General features: G+C 38.4%; 2 protein-coding genes across 3 annotated transcripts; both read right to left on the minus strand.

Moving 5' to 3' along the window:
- Positions 1-609: 609 nt before the first annotated feature.
- Positions 610-9,367, minus strand: slmapb (sarcolemma associated protein b). Of its 2 annotated transcripts, XM_053483432.1 has the most exons (11): positions 9,275-9,365; positions 8,965-9,081; positions 8,661-8,733; positions 7,297-7,422; positions 6,941-7,015; positions 6,531-6,836; positions 4,571-4,766; positions 4,236-4,407; positions 2,211-2,345; positions 1,815-1,902; positions 610-1,446 (listed from the first exon to the last, which is right to left on the minus strand). In XM_053483432.1, the coding sequence occupies exons 3-10, from the start codon at positions 8,710-8,712 to the stop codon at positions 1,819-1,821; spliced, it is 1,146 nt and encodes a 381-aa protein (XP_053339407.1). In that variant the 5' UTR covers positions 8,713-8,733; positions 8,965-9,081; positions 9,275-9,365; the 3' UTR covers positions 610-1,446; positions 1,815-1,818. The 2 variants fall into 2 exon arrangements, with proteins under 2 accessions (XP_053339407.1, XP_053339408.1); XM_053483433.1 differs by lacking the exon at positions 1,815-1,902 and having other exon boundaries at positions 9,275-9,367.
- A 2,404-nt stretch (positions 9,368-11,771) lies between these two features.
- On the minus strand, positions 11,772-18,838 carry atp6ap1lb (ATPase H+ transporting accessory protein 1 like b). Its single transcript, XM_053482102.1, has 7 exons — positions 18,648-18,838; positions 15,813-15,853; positions 15,185-15,270; positions 14,737-14,978; positions 14,479-14,529; positions 14,134-14,377; positions 11,772-13,809 (listed from the first exon to the last, which is right to left on the minus strand). The coding sequence occupies exons 1-7, from the start codon at positions 18,746-18,748 to the stop codon at positions 13,573-13,575; spliced, it is 1,002 nt and encodes a 333-aa protein (XP_053338077.1). The 5' UTR covers positions 18,749-18,838; the 3' UTR covers positions 11,772-13,572.
- Between the last annotated feature and the right edge of the window lie 3,820 nt (positions 18,839-22,658).

Consider the following 22,658-nt stretch of genomic DNA (forward strand, 5'->3'; position numbering starts at 1 on the left):
AACAGATGTAAAATGAGAATGGCTGCTGACTAAAAGGGACCTCGAATGAAAACTATCAGAGCTCACGTTGCACTATTTTGAGCGTCATATTGAAAATTAGTCAACTTGCACACCAAAAGGGTTCTCACCAGTACTGCTTGTACATGCTAGTACTTGTTATTTTGCTGCCTCTAAGCATGTACATGTATAGAAGCAGCAAAATAAATGAAAAAACAAGGATCACAAAGCTGTCTCCAAAGCTGAGCCCATCTCTTATTAATAACATGATCTCAGAAACTGATTTGCTCTTTCATTTTGGCTTTACTAATCAAATCTTTTTTTTAAGTGATACATTGGAGACATGCATCACACACAAAGACTTGGAGGTTGAATATTTATCAGGAACACAACATTAATTAATATGCAAATTGATTATTATTATTATTATTATTATTATTATGCATAATTAGTAATTTAACTAAAATAAGACCCATAGGGGTACTTTTCACATACCCAGTTCAGATCAGAATCAGCTTAAGGCAGCTTGGTTTTGTCAAGTTTGCTGACTTTTTCCCTTAATAAAGTCTGAACCTCAGTGTATTATGCAAGTCAAATACAAGGAAACAATGCTTATCAATTAACACACATTTATTTGCATTAATTTGTCTGTTTAATTTTTGCAACAAGCACGCTTAAATCTCTATCCTTTAGCAAACATCTGTACGAGTAAACTAATTACTTTGAGTGTCTCTTTGAGATGAATTAGTGCTCTTAACTTTAAGTGCAATATCTGTTAATCTCTTAATACTTAAAAAGCTTTAGAATATTGACAGTGCATAGACTTTTTTCGGCCTTTTAAATTAAGATCAAGGTAAGACCTGGAGACTAGGTAAACAAAACATGAAATTAGTACAAGAAAAAACGGAAAACAAAGCAGCAATATTGCGCAGGACTTCAAATGTGAGTAAATGTTTGAATTGTATTATTGCTTTCACTATGGCGAATTATTAAAAGAATTATTGAAAGATTATTTTTAATAGCAGATGAAGATTGTGAAATCAGTAAATGGGCTAATATGAACTGAGTAAGGCAAATGTGATTACAAATGTTGGGCAAAATAACTACATTTTGCAGGATGAAAACTAACATTTAGACACATTAAAGTCTAAAAGTCCTTGCCTTTACAGGAACACTGCAGTGGCTTGGGGCTGGAGCTGATACGGATCTGATGCCCTACATGATAAACTAAGGCCTTCCGTATTTAATATTACAGTTACAAGTTGCATTATTTCTCACAAAGCCCTCTTACACTAAAAGTGCAATATGGCTGTATGGTTGCAAATGTGCGCAAAAAAAAGATGTTTAGTGCTTTATAGTGCCAGATACTCAGGTTGAAGTCTTTGTAAGCATATAGACTGTGACAGCAACTGTTACAGCGGCGACAGGCATCCACCTGATCCATCGTTCCTGAAACAGCAAAGACACAGATAACACTCTGGTCAGCATTATCTCTTCTGTCAGAGAACATTTATTCACACTGAAGCGCACACACATACACGAGAATGAGACACTGAGAGCCAAACACAGATTGAATGCAGACTGAAAGCTAGCATGTTAGGAACAATAAGAGGAGCAGCCTACAAGTGAGGACAGAGCCTGTTAATATGACAAGGAAAAGACACACATCTGCTGATATTTACCATAATCATAAAAACATAAGCATTTTAACATTGAACTGTCAGTGTGTGCTGGACAGAAGGGTTTAGTTTGCACAGGCTAAGCATGGCTGACCCAAAAAACGTATAAATAAGCGAGGGGACAGAAGCACTGTGTACCTTTCTACCACAATGGGCCGAAACACCAATACAGCAAAGCCAGGACAAGGCCGATGACTACTGCTAGGATGGGCGGCAATAAAGACAGCTAAAGGAGGCAAGGGATATTACAAAAAATCAACCTGGGAAGATTGAGTGGATTAAACTAAAATAATGTGCTATGGAGTTTCAATGTCGGGGCAAGAAAAGAGAGCTACGCTCTTTTAAGTTAGGCAAAATGGACAAAAGACACTTAGAACAATGAAATCTAGTAAAATTGGAATAAAACCTTGTGTTAAAACTACAAAGCTATGTTATAACATCAGTGACTTTAGGGCCGTGGTGAAATATGATTGCCTTGTTAACTGTCCCATGTCTGAACCCCGTCCTGAAATACAAGAACATTGCGAAACTTACTTGGTTACTTTTCTCCTGCATAGACTTCAGGCTAGCTTGGCACTGCTGCAGTTCCAGGCAGATAGACTCCTTCTCATGCTCTACCTGCTCACACCTCTCTTTTAGGCCTGCCAGCTCTGCTTGTGTCTCTTCATACTGACAGCACAGAGAATTTAAAACAAAGAAATAGAATAAAGTGTGAGAGAATAAGCATTAGAGCACAGAGATAAGCATAACGAGAGGAAAAAAAGTAAGAGCCACCCATCAATTGTCTATACAGCTTATCCCATTAGGGCCATGGTTGTCCTGGAGCCTAGCCTGGAAACTTGGGCGACAAGGCAGGGTGGCAGCGAAGGCATGTCCCAGAGGCTTTTCCTAAACTGTCTGAAATTGCCCCCATAGTGTGGGGCTGGCCTGAAACACATTGGTCAGCTCCTAACTTCCAATCCAAAAAAATTTCCCCAAAAAACATGGGACACCTGCGGGAGGCGAAGGAACGCAATGCAGAAAGGACAGTGGATCTTGTCTTGCTGAGGAACTTTTATCAACCGACTGCTGGTTAGATGGTGGTGAAGTGGGTCCTGTGCCACTGGCCAGTGTTGGCTGCACAGACTATACAGCTGATTGAAGACCATCTGATAGTGTATCCATTTCCCTTCCCCTGGAGTATGGAAACAAGGGGCCTAAACCAGTTCCATACTTCCATGGTATGTTCACCTTCTCTCCCTATCCTATCTTTGTCTGTCTTACTTCCCCTCCAAGTAAATCTGGTATCAGGGCTGCAGGGGGGAAAAAGGTCTGTGGGGAACCTGGACACTTCTAGAACCAGTGGGGAGTGATAGAAGTGGGAGTGTTGGCCAGGATTTTCCTGCAATTCCAAGGTTAAACCTTTAAGCACTTGTTTGGCCGAAGGAGTCAATCAATTGCCAGCCAATGCAACCGAGTGTACTTTGCAATTATTGAAGATGGATTAAACCAAGTCACACAGGTACTCTTCTGATAGTTGGGACTGAAGACCCAGGCAACTCACCATAACCCAATTGCAGGACACTTAAGGCAAGATACAACACTTAATAGTCTAATGGCTTGCTTCAATAGGCTGGGCATTTGTGGTGTTGTACGCTGGTGGTCAGCAGTGTCCACTTTAAGAATTGGCATGGGCCTCATCAGGCCATTAGATCAGAGTGTAAGGGCAAGTACTATGTGCTTATTTTAATGAACTGTATAATGCAGTTCCCAGAAGCAATGGCTTTCTGTAAGAGGACATGACACACCTGAGTCAAAATTCTGAAAGAGATTCTGACTCATCAAGTCATCACATTCACACTGAGCTAGTTGTTGGCGATAAATTGATCCGCACAAGTGTTCACCATCTGCAGATGAATGGCTTGTTCAAACACTTAAATACATGATCTTCAGTTCAGGGTCACTGGACATACACTTTTGGTAAACTGGAAAGCCCATTAGCTTTCCATTAACTGAATCCGGAATACCTGGAGGAAACTCACCCAGTATGGGGGGAACTATAGGGGAGAGTCAACAGTGCTAACCACTAAGACACTGAGCAAGAGTGAGCATAATATTTATTGGTCTATAGCCTAGTTTATTGTTCGGCACCAATGCATATGCAAACACAAAGCAAACACAAAGCAAACACAAACAAGTGGTCAGATTGTATACACACAGGAGCTAATGAGCTAAATTCTCCCTATATCACACACAACACAATATTAGGGTTTTGGTGGTTTGCATTCCTGCATATCATTGAGTTTCCTGTATACCAATAAGCCCCTTTATGCATCATGACCCTGTGGCAAGACATATATGCAAATATGTTGCACAAAACAAAAATAACCTTCTCCAGGAAAATAAAGTGGAGAACATTACAGCTGATCAAGTACAATGTGATACTGAACTAAAATCATTTTATTGATACATTTTAAACCTAGTCTTAGTGATTCTACTTTAAGGAATGCCCAAAAAATAACAAAACCTGGAAATTTTTTATGAAAGAGGCTCTGAACCAAGAATCAGTGCAGGTTTCACCTCTTTCTGCAGCTCTTTGGTTCTGGTTTTGCTCTGCTCCAGCAAGTTGTGAAGCTGGCTGCTGTTTTTCTTGTTCTCCTCCTGTGCAGCACTCAGACTCTTCTCGAGGTCAGACCGTGCCTTCTCCAGAGCCTCTGCTGTGCTGTTCAGACCTGCACTCTGCTTCTTACAGCTGCAAAGAAAGCAAAGACCCATAATCCATAATCACACACAGACTTTATGCACTGAGCTACATTTCTGTAAGACTGCCACAAAGTGTACTTCAGAATTGTTAGGTTTAGTAAAGGATTTTTTTCTTTTGATACCAATGAGATATACTGTGATGTGACATGGACCTGTCTAGCTCTTTTTCCAGCTGCTGCAGTTTCCTTAGAATCTGATCGTTCTCAAAGCGCAGGGATGTGCATTCGCTCTGCAGACTGCTCTTCTCCTTCTGCTGCTGTGTAGTCAACTGCTCTCTTTCTGACCGAAGAGAAGCACACTCCCTCTGCAGGCTTTCACAGTCACGCTTCAGCTTCTCCAGCTCACTGGCTGAATCACATGAATCAGCAAACAATTCAGTCAAACGCATAAACAATAACTGGGAGTAACACACTCGAGCAAGAACACACACAGACATCATTTCTCTTTATAATCCCCCACTACACTAATGCACTTAGTATGCCGGAGCCATGATCAGGCTGCCTGCTTCATGGTTAAAACGCTGGCTTCCAAGGAACTCAATGGCCCAAAAATATGGAAATGGCTTGGTGCGCGGTCGGACTCAGCTCTCAGCTGAGTTCCTGTAATGTAAAAATGGTGTTCATAAATGATGGCATGTATAGTTCCTACAGACAGATGCACACTTTCTGCAAGTTTTTAAGGATCAGGTGGTCTACTCGGAGAACGCTCACAGTAACAACTGCAGTGCAAAGAATTTTCATCACAAGTCCCGCTTTGACTTGAATGCCCCTTGTGTAACTGGTGCAGTCATAAAGGGGAAAAAATGAATCATCACTCTAATTATTGTTACATAAAAAAATTATTTTAAGCTCACTAAGTTACACATGTAGGACACACCGGGCTGAAAGCAAAATCCTGCACACACACACTTATTTTTTTGTCTGTTTTAAGACTTCAAAAATGTATATCTTTAATTTTACATATTCTTACTTCATTTGTTATTTAATTTGTGAGTTAGTCCATTTTGTACTGATCCTAGTTAGTTTTTGATAACTAACCATCAGCATCCATTTACTGTAACTGAATCATCTACTTTCCTGATGTTCTACTCAAATGACCGGAACCTTTGCTGTCACCAGAGAAAAAAAACAAAACTGCCCAAGTACTTAATCAGGTAATCATGAAATTGTAAAGTTTGGGATTTCACTATATTCATTATTTACAGACTGTTTTTTATTTGCATAACATATTTTAGTGCAATATTCCGCATTTTATTCTTCTATTAGCTTATGATCAGAAGGGTCCAATTTGGTAATTCTCCTTCAGATCCTCAGTAAACATTTTCCTGCATCCACAATCTCTTGCACATGGACCTCTTGGCTCTTTATCATGAAAGTGACTCATGAACTGATATGACCAACATTCACTCACAGATTTCCATATAATAAACAAGCCGTTCTTAACCTTAGTCCTAAAAGAGCATCTCCCTGCACATTTTAGTGGTAGCCTCCTAGTGACGGGGAGGAATTGGACACAACTAAATAAAAAAAAAACACAAACAAACATTTTTTTAAACCAAAACACTCTTATTGTGTTGCCTGCACAGCCTTCACTCACTATCGTTACCACTTCATCCTGTATAGAGGGTCGCCGGGGGCCTGGAGCCTAGATAGGGTACACCTTGGACGGGTTGCCAATCCATTACAGGATTCATGCACATACACACGTTTATACACTACTGTATGTGCTATTCTGTTCTGCCAATAAGCCTAATCTGCATGTCTTTGGACTGTGGGAGGAAGCCCACTAAGCACCAAGAGAGGATGAAAACTCCATGCACACAGACTTAAGACGGAGGCAAACCAGACCCTGAAGGTTCAAGGTGACCTTGGTCACTGTGCCGCCACTAAATGCCTTTAAGGATTAAGAAAAAATTTATACAACATTTCATGTCAATCTTTCAAGTACAGTACAATAATATGAGTAATTAAACATTTTCTCTGATTTACTGTAGGTTGACAGCATCAGTCCTTTACAATTTACATCATTTTAATAGCTACAATAACTGATGGTAGCTAAGTTTATAATAAGGTTCAACCAAAATTACATGCTTAATGTGAGTGACTGTGGTACCTTGCTGTTTAGCAACTTTGTCTCTCTGCTGGCTCTGTTGCTGGTGATTCGCCTGGAGGCTGTCAATCTCACGCTCGTACTTATTTGCAGTCAACTGCCATTTCTCTAGCTCAGTAGTTAGTGTTGCCAGATTCCCCTTTAGAGCGCTGACCTCATGGTCCCGCTCAGTTGCAGCCTTCTCCATGCTTTGGCGCAATACCTTGATTTCCTCTTGAGCTGCATGTGCATCCTGCCGCATACTTAATACAGTGCTGTCCTTCTGGTCTCTGAGATTATCCATTTCATCTTGCAGCTTCTGAAGCTGAGCTTTAGATACAACAGAAACAGCCACACAAGATACGCACACCCAATACCATACAAAATTTGTAAACAGACAATAAGTAAACAGAGTCACTACCCTTCACACTTACTCTGAAGAATCTTCATCTGCTTTGCAGACTCCTCTGTCTGATGTTTGCTGGCCCGCTTCTCCTCCTCTAGAAGTCCTGTAATGGATTACACACCATTAAGAAAAACATTGTAACATAAAATACCTTCCTAAAGTCCATTTCAAAAAGTTCAACTCTAATCATTCAAATTTTAAATAAAAAAAATGTCTGAAAGTTTAAACATATTGATTTTTTTTCACCACACATTTTTTTTTTCAAAGTGCAGGTTTCCAACTGGCAACAAATATTATGCAGTGATAGTATGCAGAACATAGTAAATTAATCATGTGGCCCATATTGTAGCAATCATCTTGAAGAGAAACATGACTGTCTTTTACCCTGCAGCTCCACACACTTCTGCTTGCCAGCGTTGGCCTGATCATGGGCCTCCTTCAGTTCCTGATTAAGGTGCTGGATCACCTTCTCTGATTCGCTGGCTTCCATTGAGCTCCGAGTCAGCTCATCTATACAGACATTTATACCAGAACAATAACTTGTAGGTATGATCTAAGGTATGGTCATGTTATTATTATAATTTTTTTTTTTTTAAATAAAGCAACCTCATCAAAAAATATTTTCAATGAACTAGCAAAGGATAAAAAGACAGCATCCTTACCGTACCTTACATTAAATATGGCTATTACATCATTTTTTTCTTGATATACTGGCATTTCTGTCCTCTTCTAGAGTTCACCCTTAGACTGGCCACAGGTTAAATTTAGATCAAAATGAAATGTAAGATAATTTCCCCTGAGGTGGGTAAATGGGCCTTTTCCATGAATTAATAAGTTAACCCAAAATAGATTTACCCTAAAAAAGAAAAAAAATTATCTCACATCCAAACTAGGGCCCTTGTCTATATTAAAGGTGAATTGCCTCAATTTTACATGCTGTTGCCGGGAGTACATGTAGAGAACATATGAACTTTACTCTCCGTAAATGACTAAGCACAATCAGCATGTCTTCACTGTTAAATGAAAATACTTACCTTGAGTTTTATTAGTATTATTATTATTATTATATCTTCATCTGAAGTAGGAATTCTCCTCAAATTGGGTTGCACAGATCCAGGCCGTCCCATCGAGTTCTTTAAAAAGACATGACCTCATCTTGCACACTCCACACCGTGCACCATAAATGGTGATTTTAGTGAGATATCAATGCAATCAGTGACAGGAATTCAGAAAAACAAGCCTGCATATATCCTGTATGAGTCAGCTATAATAGCTCTCCGCAAACACGGCCGCCACACATTGCAGGGAGCGTGATCGAGCAAGGGCATTAAGGATTCATAAATTCCTGGGTCGTAGGACTTTCGGTCCCTGCTCATCGGTGCCACTCTGGATCAGGCACACGAGCTCTCTGCAACATGAGGACACAGAGGAACACTCTGGCCCATATTAGCTTTGAAACTGAAAATATTCTCGCTCAAGCTGAACCTCAACATCCGTGCAGAGGGAACGCACAGTTCAGGGCACTTAATGTGATCTAAATCTCTCAGATCTTGTCTTGCATAAACAACAATGGCTACTATGTACTTAAAATGCTTTCAAAACAGGCAAACATGAACACACTCCAGTGTATTTACCAAGTAAGTTTAAGGTTGTTGTTGTTATTGTTTTTTTTGTTTGTTTTTTTGTTTTTTGGTGTGTGTGTGTGTCAGTGAGAGAGAGAGAGAAAGAGTCTTAACTGCTTGAGGTACCTTTGATTATTGAAACTTTATTCAGTGGATCCTTCAGCTGCTGACTCTCCATTTATTCCTCCCTATCACACGACTACGAAGAGACACAACACTGGTGTTAAACAAAAAATAAATATTCGATCATTTTCACTAAACTGTTTCCCCTTCCGCCTAAACCATTACAATTATCCAAACAAAGCCAATTAACCAGTTAGACTCATCGTTTAACAACATTTTGCGTGGCATCAATTATAAAATACGACATTTTATGCGTTTAATTAAAGCAGCATAACTCTCAGAGATAATAAAAGAGAGTAAATATTACCTGATGACTGCTGCTGTTCGGCGTCGATGAAAGTGAAGCTGAATCTGAGGCACTGCTGAGGCATTCCAGTCTTCCACACATTTACTTTTCTGATAGAGACCTCAGACGATTCCATTTCTGAAAAGAGGGGGTGCGGCAAACGATATATTTAGATTTTTTTTTTTTTTTTAACAAATCGTCTGTTGCAGAAACAGCGACAAAACTTTCATTGAGAACAAGACAAAATAAATAAAAGGAATAAAGACTATACGGATATATTCTCATTCGCAAAATGTGACGGTTTGGATTTTGGCAATCACTCAAGTTCTACCCTGGTTCCGCGTATTAGGATGTTCCGTGTGACCCACATGGTCACATACATCCGACCCGAGGCATCCGATGCAGGCTGCAGCTGCACTCCGCCACACTCAGCCTCTTTGTTTCGCCGCGGTTGACTGATGCACTCGAGTGGGCTACATCATACAAGGGGGTCACTTGTGTGCTCGTGTCCTTTGACCTGCTGACATCATAGCAGTCGTCCCCATCACATATTAACTTTAGCCTCGTGATATATTCTGAAACATGAAATCTAAGCCAAAGATTGTCTTGATGTTGTATGGACATTTTAAATAAATGATGCAAGTGGCCCTAGGAAAAGAAAATGCATGAAAAGATGTTAGCCAGTCAAAAGTTTGGACACACGTTTTAATTCCTTTATCTCTCCCTGATTTATATTTCTTTCTACATTGTTAAAGAATTCTGAAGGCATCCAAGAAATGCAATTGTCTCCTTTGGACATTTGATGATGAGATGTCTGCTTTTCATGCTCTGTAAAGGCTCTAATCTGAGGTGATGTTAACTAGTGGTTTTGAGGCTGGTAACTCTAAATAAACTTTTCCTCTGTAGCAGTGGTAGGTTTTGCTTTTGCTTTCCTGGGATGGTCTTCATGAGAGCCAGTTTCTTCATGGTGCTTGGTGGGTTTTGCTAATGTACTTGACAAGAACTATTTTAGAACAGCTGATGTTCGTGTCTTTAAATAACAAATGACTGTTGTTGTTACTTAATTACTTAATGCCATATGTGTTATTTCAAGTTTTGTATAAAAACTTGTATTTAAACTTTTGAATGGTGCTTCCAAATTTTTGATTGTAAGTAAAATGTAATAAAAATTTATTACATTTTCTTTGCTCAATGTTATATCGGTCAAAACCAATTTTATGCTTGAACTGTGCTGTTAAATTACGGTATGGATTTTGCAATTAACCAAGAACAGCTACAGATACAGATTTTTTTTAAATACACATACTTACATTGATTGCAGTAAGCTCAAAATTGAAAGGCCTACAATCTCATCACAGTAAAAGCATCCAGTGGGACTATTGGACTGGCTACAACAGGAAACTTCTCAAACCAAAGGTGCAGTGTTGAAATATATAATGTAATCTTGCACAGGTTACACTGTGCTAACAAAAAGTTACCTGACTGTCCTTCCAGACATCAGCGTGTAACAGACTTCTTACATTCGTATATGAATTTAATTTCGATTACATAAAAATCCAAAATGCAGTGGATGGTGGACATCATAAATCTGTTATATGTGATTATATGGAAAATGTAGCCTACATCATAAATTAATCATTTTAGGAATGTGGTAAGGCTATTAATATGAGAAAGCTACTGTAGACACAAGGTCACTTATTATGCACATGCATTCACTGTATAGACCTAGCATCATAGTTAAAATCATCTATTCAGGGCCTCTTTTGGGAAATATTGATCAGCAGCATTAACTGTGAAGGGGTCTAAAAAAGGAAGAGACACTGATAGACAAATTAACATGCATGTATGCGCAGGTAGGTTGAAAAAAGTGAGACATTACCGTAATAAAGGAAATGTCATATGGGCAAAAATTCAACAATGACCAAAATGTTAACAGGCTGGTTATAATGAAATGATATCGAACACACATGTAGATCAATAGATAACAAAATGGGTTTGATACTGTAGTTTCCATAATGGAGACTATTTTGCTTTGTGACCTCACTTGGCTGTGTATAAGGAAAAGAGAAAAATGTGCACTAAAGGCCACCGACCTGAAATTACTTTATTCTCTTACCATTAATCTTATTTTGGAAGGGATGAGTCATTTGTCCATCTTTCCAACATAGCAGACTCATTGCGTGGGATTAAGATGAAGCAGGAACACACACCGGATTTTTTTCTCTCTCTCTCTCTCTCTCTCTCTCTACTTACAGTATATAAGAAAGAAAATCTTTCTTGTATAAAAAAAATAAATAATAGCACATGCCAAAATGACTGACACCCAAATGATGCCTGACCATTTTCATGTTACCTTTTAACATGTGCTATATGTATGAGGATGCTAAATGACATTAAATGAAAAACTTGGATAATTAGCACACAATCAAGGCTGTATTATTAAAAAAAAATCAGTTGGAGATGAGTGAGACTCAATAACATGACATGTACACAAAGTGAGAAATACAGTACAGTGAATTGCACAATTTAGTTGATTACCGGGATTGTAAAGTTGTAAAATCATCTTTTAGGCATTACATTCATAGGTACGTGTTTAGAAAAGGTAGCCATAAATGCAGTGAAATTTTATCTCTCTACTTTTTTGTCTACCTACAGTATTTTGTACTCTGTTAATGTGTCATACTTTATTTTCTATTTTTCTTTTTAAGATAGTCATCATTTATCTTTAACTGAAATCCGATTGAACTGTCAGGAGGTATACACATAATAGGAGAATAAAGAATGACATACCTTAATATTTTCATTTATTTATTAATTCAGGGCAGAAATATACACTAAATGGGATGCACAGGGCACATACTGTATTCACATCTTAGGAGCAATATACAGATATCAGTTCACCTGCTGGCTTGTTTTGGGGAGAAAACTAGTGGTTTGGGAGAAATCTCCCATCACCTTAGATTTTAAATAATAATGAAGACTGGATAAATAAGAATAAGAATAATAAAAAGGGCTTGGAAGCAGTGCAGTTTATCTCTGGTCAGTAAATTTATAAATGAGCCACATGTGTACCAAATAGGCAAATTAACAGTAGCAGTGAGTCTCCACATTTTGGCGGCAGACAGGCATGTTTCCGGTTCAGAGGTGATACTGTAGGTAAACTGTCCCAGCGAGGGGTTTGCCATTCTCCTGGTGTGAGGTGAGAGGGGAGAACAGATGGCAGAAAGGACAGAGAGGAAAAACATAGGCCGGAGGATGAGGTTGCCTTTACCCGATGAAAACATCAGGAACTCTGAACCAAATGAGTGCAGCCAGTGACCTGGTGTGATCTGCACAATTAACCACTTACAGGTAGTTTTCCATTGGTGTTTCACATTTAAACATTTCTCACATGTTTAAAATGACTGCAATATCCAACAAAACCCACATATGAAAATTCTAAAGACTGGAAATTGATGCACACACTTTTTTTCAGCTGATCATTGTTTATTTTTCAAACTACATTGACTGGAACCTTTAATGTGTACGTAAGCTTTCATTTGGACAAACAGAACAAGTTGCACATGTGTGTCAGAGCCGCCCTAAATATTTTTTTAAGCATTAGCTGTTTACATGCTGTGGGTTATTGCAGTGAGTTACCGATGTTACTTGTAGATATATAAAGGCTTACTGGATATGTTACTTAGGGTACACACCTAAATGAGTTATCATACAGCATTCTTTTATTCTTTTAGCAGGATGTCCCTATAGTTACACAGCATTTGCTGAAAATTAGTGTACATATATTAGACCTAATACATTCCACCTAGTAATCAGGAAAAAGTTTAAATAGGCCTAAAACATATGTTTATATTAAAAGAAATGTTGCACTGAAATTATTACAACTTTATGTGTTCAAAAAAAGAAAAAAAAAACATGTTCTTGATGCATGTTTTATATAGGTTTTGTATGTGTAGGCTGTTAAATTCTAAACCAGTAGCCATGAGCTATTCAACTACATCATTAACTGCATATTTTGAGATTGCAGACAGAACTGAATCTATTGTACATGTGGTGCTTGTATTACTTAAAAAACTACAGTAGAGTTTGTAAGCGCTGCATATTTACAGTTTGTTTTCTACTTTTTTATACATGTTTCATATTCACATTTTTTTACTGTCAGTGATTTGTCAAGGCTGAAAAAATTGCCAAACTTTGGCAATCACAAAATGTTTTTCTTTGTTATTCCCATCAGTAACCTCTATTGTATTGTGACAACTGGGCCACAGGCACACTTTTTCTTTTCTTTGTTCATTTTCCTTTGTTTGTTCATTCACTTTTCTTTATTCCTACAGTATACTTTGCCAGTACTTGTTCAGTTTGCCCTAAGTATACCCAAAGTCCATTTTTGGTCCAGCACAAGTCCAGGACCATCTTTATAGGTTTCCCAGTCCTAGTCCTGAGGAATCATGTCCTGAAGAAACACAAGTCTTAACCAACAGCCAAGTGAGTTTATTTGCAGGCAGGACTAAGACTGAGAGCAGTGCAGCAATTCAGAATCAGTAGTGGCAAGATTAAGAAGAGTTCCTGTCTGGTCCTTTGCAGAGCTGCTCTTGGTCCATAGGTGGTGCCATTGTAGCAACCCTGCCCCTAAACACTGTTCTTGTCAGGTAGTTCAGCTTCTGGCATACGTGGGAAGTAGACAGTGGTCTTGTGCTCTTCATATCGGTCAATGTGCTTTAGATGAACTACCATGTGGAGGGCATAGGCCAACACCAATAGTAGAATCAAAGATGTGATGAGTCCCATCAGGATGGCTGGCGTAAAGAACGTTGCGCAATCACTGGCTGAGGCAAATTTGTTGGATTGCACATTGAAGGCTTGGATCTGGGGATATGACATGGAAACCTTATCAACAGTTGTGTATGACAAAAGGATAGAAATGTATAAATAATGCTCTCTCTATCTATAAAGTAACATTCCGTTTGTATGTGTGTGGGTTTTTTTTTTTTTCAATTATTCAGATTAATTAGCATTATCACCTCACTCAAAAGGAATGTTCAAATTAAGTTTAAAGTTTTAGTTAGGATTAACTTTCAGCACACTATTGGATGTTGTAAAGCAAAATATCTTCACTTTTAAAAATTAATACATTAAATCTTAGATTTTTTTAGATGAGAAAAAAAATAAGCAAGCAACTTTTGCACCTACTTGGAAGTCTGTAAAAGTGATGTGCCAGTTCGCAGAGCTATCTGTGTGGGAACTGGGTACCAGTAAGGTGTCATACTTCTGTAGGCTGCTGACATGCTGGCAGTGGTATGAGTAGGTAGCGGGAGCGTAGACTTCAGTGGCATTAAAAGTAGCCTCATGGGTCCAGTTGTAGTGGATATGAACACTGTCCAAAGTGAACCAGTTCTGGCCTACTGACTCATAAAATGTGTTGGACATTTGGAGCCTAAAGTAAAGTCAGAAGATCATAAATGGTCAATCTGTGAGATTCTATGTTTAAGTTTATCAGGTGGGATGGGAAGATGGGAAGAAGAAAAGGACACTCACCTAATGACAAGTCCCTTAATGTCCTCCACATCTCCCAAGCGAAGAGAAAGGCTGTTGACAAAGAACACATACACATACTGCTACCACCAGCTAAAATTTTAAAATCAATCAGTATATCTTGTAAATGTAACATTTGAAAATGTAAATGCTACTTTTTGATGAATGTGACAATCTATGCAAACACTGATTGGACAACATAAAAAAAAAACTGAACAACATTAAACCAAGTTGAAAAATGAGGTTATTCTGATGACATACGTAGCTTTTTCTTTGGCGCATACTGAGCCTTTGGTGTCTACAGATGCATTGGGCCCAAAAACCCTTTCTGTTAAGTCCAGAAAAGTGTTGTTCCTGTAGCGAATAGCCAGCCTCTTGGCCTTGAACAGGATGCATATCTTGCCATTATAGGCTACACTCAGAGGAGAGTATGGCCCCGAGCTAGTAGACTGAAGTAACTTCCTTTTAGTTCTGGGCTGAGTGTGCAAATGCCATCCATAGGGCTGTTGGCAGAAAAGAACAGTGTGCTAATGGTATTAAAGCATTAAACACACAACTTGCAAAACAGAACATTTCAACACACTTCCTTTTCATTTTTAAAACATGTCTTTGTTTTACATGAGTGTCATGCAGAATGTTTTAAATGGACTCAGGTACTGATAATATTCTTGTTGCCCAAGGTCACATTGGCAACGTGAAAATGCAATACCTGCAACATTTTTCGGAGTGGGTTTTCAGCTGCAGGCGAAAAACTCTCCTCATGTGAGGCACTTGAACTTTCAATGTCTACTCCATCTGCATCATAAATTCAGGAAACAGGACAAGAGGGGCAAGACGACAGTGAAGTCATACAGTGTGAATCAATGCTACATTTAAGATCAGGTACTTTATGCTTTTTCATGTTTATCACAAGAATGAAATTGTCATATATGCTGTACATTTAGATATTGTGCAAAAACACTAACAGAAGAAAACTGCAGAGCTGAAGACAGTTGTCATCTGGTATTTTTCTTGTTTTTTTTTAACATCATTAAAATTTGATCCTTAAATTCCCTTTTTCTATTTTAATTGTAATTTTACAGCACTAAACATAAATTGTATATACTAAATAGTACATGCAATAAAAAAAAAGATTATTATTACTATTGAAATTAAAGTATTAATATTCTTTTAATAAGATACTCAATTATTATGAATATTCTATTCATATTATTAATATTACAAAAATATTAACGTTAATGTTATTAGTGTGATATCAAAAATATTCGTATTAAAATATATCTAAATATGACTGATGAGTCAATATCATGGCAAGAGCTTGTATGTTTGTCACTGACCTGGTCTGATTCTGATACTTTGAAATGGTGGGACCTCCAAGCTTAGGAAAAAACAAAGAGAAATAAAATAAAATAAGCTTTTCATTTGACTTAGGAAAGAGAACTTTATAAACTTAAGAAGTGAAGTCAACCTTTATTGCAAGTTCAGTGACAGAAATCCAATTGATCCACTGACACAGATCCAACCATTTCACTAACAAGCCAGATGAGTAGATTAGAAGTAGTTTTAACAGTAAAGCTTTAAATACAGTAAATCATGACATTCTTTACCTCCAAAATGTATTTATTGGCAATTCTGACCGGTATAATCACATTTATCTGATGGACATGACTTTATAATCAATTATCAATAAATGTCCATGGTGTTTCCCCACCCAGTCTTCGGGTTCCTCCTTAATCACCTTTGTTTTTACTTCGGCCACATCATTTGGTCTTGGTTGCTCAGCATGGTCTTAGCGTCTTATTAGTACTAAATGTAACACTACAAAAACACTACCTGATTTTTCATTGAAGTAAATGCCATTCCAGTCTACAGATGTACAAATTCTGGATTCAGCATGTTTTTAACTCATACCATGTCTTGTAGAAGATGTGTTTCTTATTAGTTCTGTCCAACTTTAAGCCTTACGTAGTTTGAAGGATAATGAAACTCTAATACTTCCTGATACTATAGGACTGGCAGGATTATCCCAAGATGCACAACATACACTTCCAATCATGATAATGAGCTTGACAAAGGTTCCTAAACCTTATTAGGAGTCTTCTGTATTTGCTTTCCTCCACATAGGTCAGACGAGGATTTAAGCAGGTACTTGGTGGCCTAAGGTTGGAATTGCGGAATTCATATGCAGTCAGACACAGCACTCTAAAGACAATTAACGATTTATAGCAAGAGATATAACTGTACAACACACATCTCTTTAGAGTAAGTTCAGTGTTGCATGTCCACTTGTTTTTAATGCGTTCTTTAAAGGTTCTATAACGTTAAACTTTAACTTGAATCTGCCTATTTAGCCCTGGTTGTTTTTGTGTTAGAGGTTGTGTGAATAAGGAGGTGCTTGCCTTTGTTCTAGTACCAATTTACTGAGGTCAGCAACTGAGCCTCTGCTGCTATCATTGGTTATGGCTAGACACAGGGCTATGTGCTGAACCAGACATTTGTGTAATGAAAAACAGTTTTCCCACCACATCTCCACCTTCATGTTCTCAAGCATGTTAACCCGCTCTTTTTCTCTCTTTCTCTCTCTCTCTAACCAGCCATAAAATCTAATAATAGATTTGGTTTTCATTAGATTAGATTAATGATTAAAAGTTTTAGTCACTGTCGCCTTGCACCTCCAGGGTCTGGGTTTGATTCCCGGGCCAGGCTCGATTCCCGTCTCTGTGTTCATGGAGTTTGCATGTTCTTCCTTGTGATTAGTGGGTTTCCTCCGGGTACTCCGATTTCTTCCCACAGTCCAAAGATATGCAGTTCCCAAAGTGCCCATAGTGTGAATGTGAATGTATGTGTGTGTGCCCTGCGATGGCTTGGCCTCCTGTCCAGGGTGTACCCTGCCCTGTGCCCTGCGACCCTGAATAAAGGATAAAGGTATAGAAGATGAGTGCAGGAGTTTCAGTGTAGTTCAATTTGCTGCCATTTCTGTTCCACCTGGTTTTGTTACCACAGTGTAACCCAAGGATGGCCAAAAGCCACTAAACCAGTTGTAGTCCAATACAAATTGATGGTCAAATAAATCATGGATGTGTCGCTTACAGGGCCATGTGGCAATGCACTGTACAGTACTGACACATTGAGCAGAGCTGTAAGGCGTGGACAGACAAGATAGAAGACATAGAAAGAAAGACATTGTGTTTTTATGCTCTTTTGCGGGTTGTACATTTCAATGTGAAAATCTTAGTGAGACAATACAATTTAAAGATGCTGATAAAAGTTTGGAGTTAAATATTTCATATACAGTGATAAATTGTCTTTGTTCTGCCCATCTGGGGAGACTTAAAGATTCTATGTAAAGCCTTAATGTCCCGAAGGAGACCTGAGGAACCCTTTTTTTTTTTTCAAGAGTTTTGCATGTTCATAGAAGTTAAACCTGGTCTGTAGATTTCATGCCAGGCTATATTTCTCTGGAAATCAGATGGTAATTCTTTTAGTCACATCACTAAGAGCCTTAAGGCAGGAGCTCAGTCGCATCAAAACACCTCTATCCTTATCCCCCAAGGCCATATGCTCTCTCAAAAATAACATCAACTGTCATGCAATGCGTAGCAACAGAAATAGATTCGAAAGCTGGATGAGTTTGCTAATATTTACATACAGATTATGGTCATCAGTGAAGTTAAAAAGTATGTATACAGTAAATATATATATATATATATATATATATATATATATATATATATATACTGTATATATAAAATAACAATATAATAAACCACACTGCAGTAACACTAGGGAGTGTTCACAGCTTTCAGAGCTGGTTCACCCTCAGCTTCTTCTTTTTAGCACACAACAGAGTACCATCTGTAAACTGATTCCTTGAGACAAAACACTAGGTCTAAAGGGTCCGCCTCATGTCCCATTGCCATAGCCATAGCCATGTTTGACCATTTTGCAATTATAGACTGCAGCACTACAAGCAGATTTTCATGTAGCATGTTTTTGTTGTTACGCCAATATCATGCATGAGTTTCTTAACCTAGAAGTGCTGCTTCAACAATTTTTGCCTATTATATGACTGCTCCCCGGTGTGCACTGGCCACAGTGGAGGACTACACAGCATCACTCCCTCTCCCTCTCCACCCTCCTCCTCATGCTGTAGTTGAAAGAACTCCCCTTACCTCCTGTCCAGGATTGCAGGCACTTGATCAAAGAGCCATGAAGGCTGGATGCACACAAAGAGCCACAGAAAAAGAAGCATGGAGAGTCTGTGTTCAGCCATTTAGACAAGTGAAGGAGAACACCAGAGACAAGATCTGCTTCATAATCTGCCCTGATGGCATAGCCTTAAACCTGAGCTCACTGACGGGCGGACTCAGCAGCCAATGATTCGGCAGAGGGAAGATAATCGTGCGTCACAGCCTTCATTCTTCCAGCCTTGCTCCCTGTCTCTCTTGCTTGCGCATGCCTGCGTGCTCCCTGCACCCCTCCCCTTTCTTCTCCCTCCTTCTGTCTCTCTCTCGTTCTGTCATACAAACAAAGCTGCTGCCAAATCTGAAGTACATGTGCCCACTAATTTAAACTATCCTCTATAAGAATACAGTTTCAAAGTGCATTTTATATATGTAGTGTTTTATTATGTATATATACAAAATGCAAGGCATTTATTTAAAAAAATACAGTGTAGAAGCTAAGAACCTGACCTAGATTTGCACTAACTAGCTTTCTTGTGTTATTCTCTGTAATGTATAGATAGGATAAGATATGCAATATATGTCCATAAAGGTCCATGGCAACAGAATGACTAATACATTTACTGTAAAGATTACTGAATAAGGTTAGACAAAGGGATTTGATTCTTTTCTACAGTGTATCCCACTAAATAACTGTTATCAGCCAGTATGCTCATGTTGTGCAGACACCCACAGCATGATGTTCTCACCACCATCGTGCTTCACTCTTGGGATGGTCTTGGGCAGGTGATGACCGGTGATTGGCTTTTTCCAGACATAACATATAGAATTAAGGCCAAACAGTTCAATCTTGGTTTCATCAGTCCAGAGAATCTTGTTTCTCACAGTCTGAGAGTCCTTCAAGATGATTTGCAAACTCTAAACCCGCTTTCATATGTTTTGCATGAAGGAGAGGCTTCCATAAAGCCCTGATTGGTTAGGGGCAGCAGTGGTGGTTGTCTTACTAAATCTTTGTTTCATCTCTACACAAGATATCTGGAGCTCAGTCAGAGTGACCATCGCATTCTTGGTCACCTCTCTTACTAAGGCCCTTCTCTGCCTGATTGGTTGGTTTGGCTAGGTGACCAGCTCTTGGAAGAGTCCTTGTTGTGCCAAACTTCTTCCATTTGAGAATTATGGAGGCCACTGTTCTCTTGACAACATTCAGTGCAGCAGATTTCTTTTGTAGCCTTCCACAGATTTATGCCCTGCAATAATCCTGGCTATGAGTTCTGCATTCAGTTTCTTTGACCTCATGGTTTTTGCTCTGACATAGTATGCATTGTCAGCAATGAGGCCTTTTATAGAAAGGTGTGTGACTTTCCAAATTATGTCCAGTCAATCTAATTTGCCCAAGGTGGACTCCAATCAAATTTTAGAAACATCTCAACAACTTTCAAGAGAAATGGATGTCACCTAAGCTAAATTTCAAATGATGTTGCGAAGGATCTGAATACTTAATATTTCATTTTTTTCTTTTAAATAAATTTAAATTTATTTCTAGGTGAACCATAGTGGCGAAGTACTTGTCATTGTCGCCCTGCACCTTTAGGGTCCAAGTTCATTTCCCGCCTCCGGTCTGTGCGTGTGGAACAGGCATGTTCTCCCCATGCTCGGTGAGTTTCTGCTGCAGTTTTAACTCACAGTCCAAAAACAAGCATATTAAGGCTACTCATGTTCTTAAAATTGCTCATAGTGTGTGAATGCTGTGAATGCTGCCTGGAGGTCCTACAGTATATGGTACAGTAGTAAAACGGTAATAAATACAATAGTCACCTCCACTATCCCTATTTGGATTACTGAGGGACCCGGATGGATGAATAGATAGGCAATCATTCGTGAATAGAAAGAACGTTTTTTGTCAACATTCTGTGTCAAAAGTTATTTAATTGTTTAACGAAGGATTGGATACAGGACCCCTGAGCAGTATAAGAGGTATAGAGAATGAGAGAGTGTATTGTTAAACGCCATTTCCTTCATGAAGAAATCTCCCCCCCTGGTGGCCAATCTGAAATATTGCTCAAAGTCTCATAAGAATACAACATTTAAATACGAGTAAAATATAGATAATAGGGTAGTGTCTAAATGTTATACAGATAGAATGTTAAGACAATAAGTCTAGCGATTTTACTTTGCTATTTTAAAACTCCTAAAGTCATTCACGGCCATTACGAAGGGAGGATTTGCATTAATTCTACATCCAGTCACCGGATGAATAAATTAATTACTTTCGCAGAAAGTAATTAATTTACTAGAAGTAAAATAATAATCAGCTTTCTGTTCATACATCAACTGCTTACCGCTGCAGTAACTTCAGGCTGAACGTGAACCAGTAATATGTAGTGCACTACATGCAATGTGTAAAAGTGACACGCCTCATGCAGTGCACATCAGGCAGGCCACAGCCAGTCACGTGCAAACAATGCTTCCGCTTGGTTCCCATGACAACATTAGGCTCAGCCACCAAACTTTAGCTCGTGCAAGGGTGAAACTAAAACACTGACTTTCAACAGGTAATAAAAACTCCTTTTAATTACTTACTTACGAAAACAAATATGATGTAAATTAATAAAATTAGTCTTTTGCCTACCAGGTCTGGGTACAAAACTTAACTTAACTTAAAGCTCCGCAGGCTGGAAACGCTTTATATTTACTTAGTCATGTAAGCTAACTGCATTTACCCTTCACACATTAGATTTCTATATGCGTTTGTAAATACCAAGCCAACAGTTAATTACCTAGCTAGCTAGAAACCTTGTGCATGACTGCCAACTAACCTTATATATATAAGGTTATCAAATCTGATCCCATACTTAACTAGCCAAATGTAATTAGGGGTTTTCTCTTCATCAATGAAAAAATTCTTTAAACTTTAGTCGTCTTCTGAGCTTACCCTTGGACAGCATCCTTTGCGCCAATCCAAAGTGTAGGCTTCAGCTCTTTAATAAGCATCTAACTTTAAAAAGCACTTGTCGAATATGAAAAATCTTGCCTGATAATGTTCCAATACTCGCCCTTGAGAATCCCAGAAAACTGGAAACATAATTTTTTCACTTTTTGTATTTAATCACTTTTTCGTGGTGGGTGATTGATGATGTTTCTATTCCGTTTCCACTCAGGTTGGTAGTGATGAATCCATGTCATTTTGTTTGCAAATATCCAACGCTTCTATTAATGCTCCTTTGATAAGTTGTTTCCGCACCAGGTATACCTTTAGATGACAAAAAAAAAAATCATTGCTGTTCTTCCTTCATGGCATTGCAGTTACAAATGAGTGTAATGTAACATGTTCACACCTGCACAGCAGTGAGGGAGACAGTAACTGTGAATGAAAAGCATTTAATATAACCGAAGTGTGGAAAATTTTTGACTTACTTTTTTACATTTAAAATTGGTTTTCACAATTCCTTACATTATTATAGGGTGATTCCATCTCAAATCAACCAGTGAGTTCCACCACATGATCACAGATTTTGCTGATTTTTTCACCAATTGTTGGTATTGCCATGAAAATAAAAACCCCCAATTTTTTTTGTCCCAACTCCCACTCGTTAAACAATTATTTTTCCGATTGCAGAATCTGAATCTAGATTAAAAATTACATACATATATCCAGTTTCATCTGACATATAGCAAGTGAGTTATCAAGGAAAAGAGGATTTCAAAAAAGGGCAGGGCACGTCTCGAAGCACATCGAGGCCAAAAATCAAGATGGCTGCCATTTTTTAACGAGTGGGAGTTGGGACAAATTGGGGTTTTTTATTTTCATGGCAATACCAACAATTGGTGAAAAAATCTGCAAAATCTGAGAAGTGATGGTGGAAAATTTCTCTTCCATTGGTTGACTTGAGATGGAATTACTCTATAGTAAACATTCCCTTTTTTAGGTGAGTTAGGACCACTTGTTAATTTTAAGAAGGTGAAGTTTCAGAATAATATTAGGGTAAGATTAAGATTAAG

This window comes from Clarias gariepinus, chromosome 22 (genome assembly GCF_024256425.1).
Source record: "Clarias gariepinus isolate MV-2021 ecotype Netherlands chromosome 22, CGAR_prim_01v2, whole genome shotgun sequence".
Lineage (NCBI taxonomy): Eukaryota > Metazoa > Chordata > Actinopteri > Siluriformes > Clariidae > Clarias > Clarias gariepinus.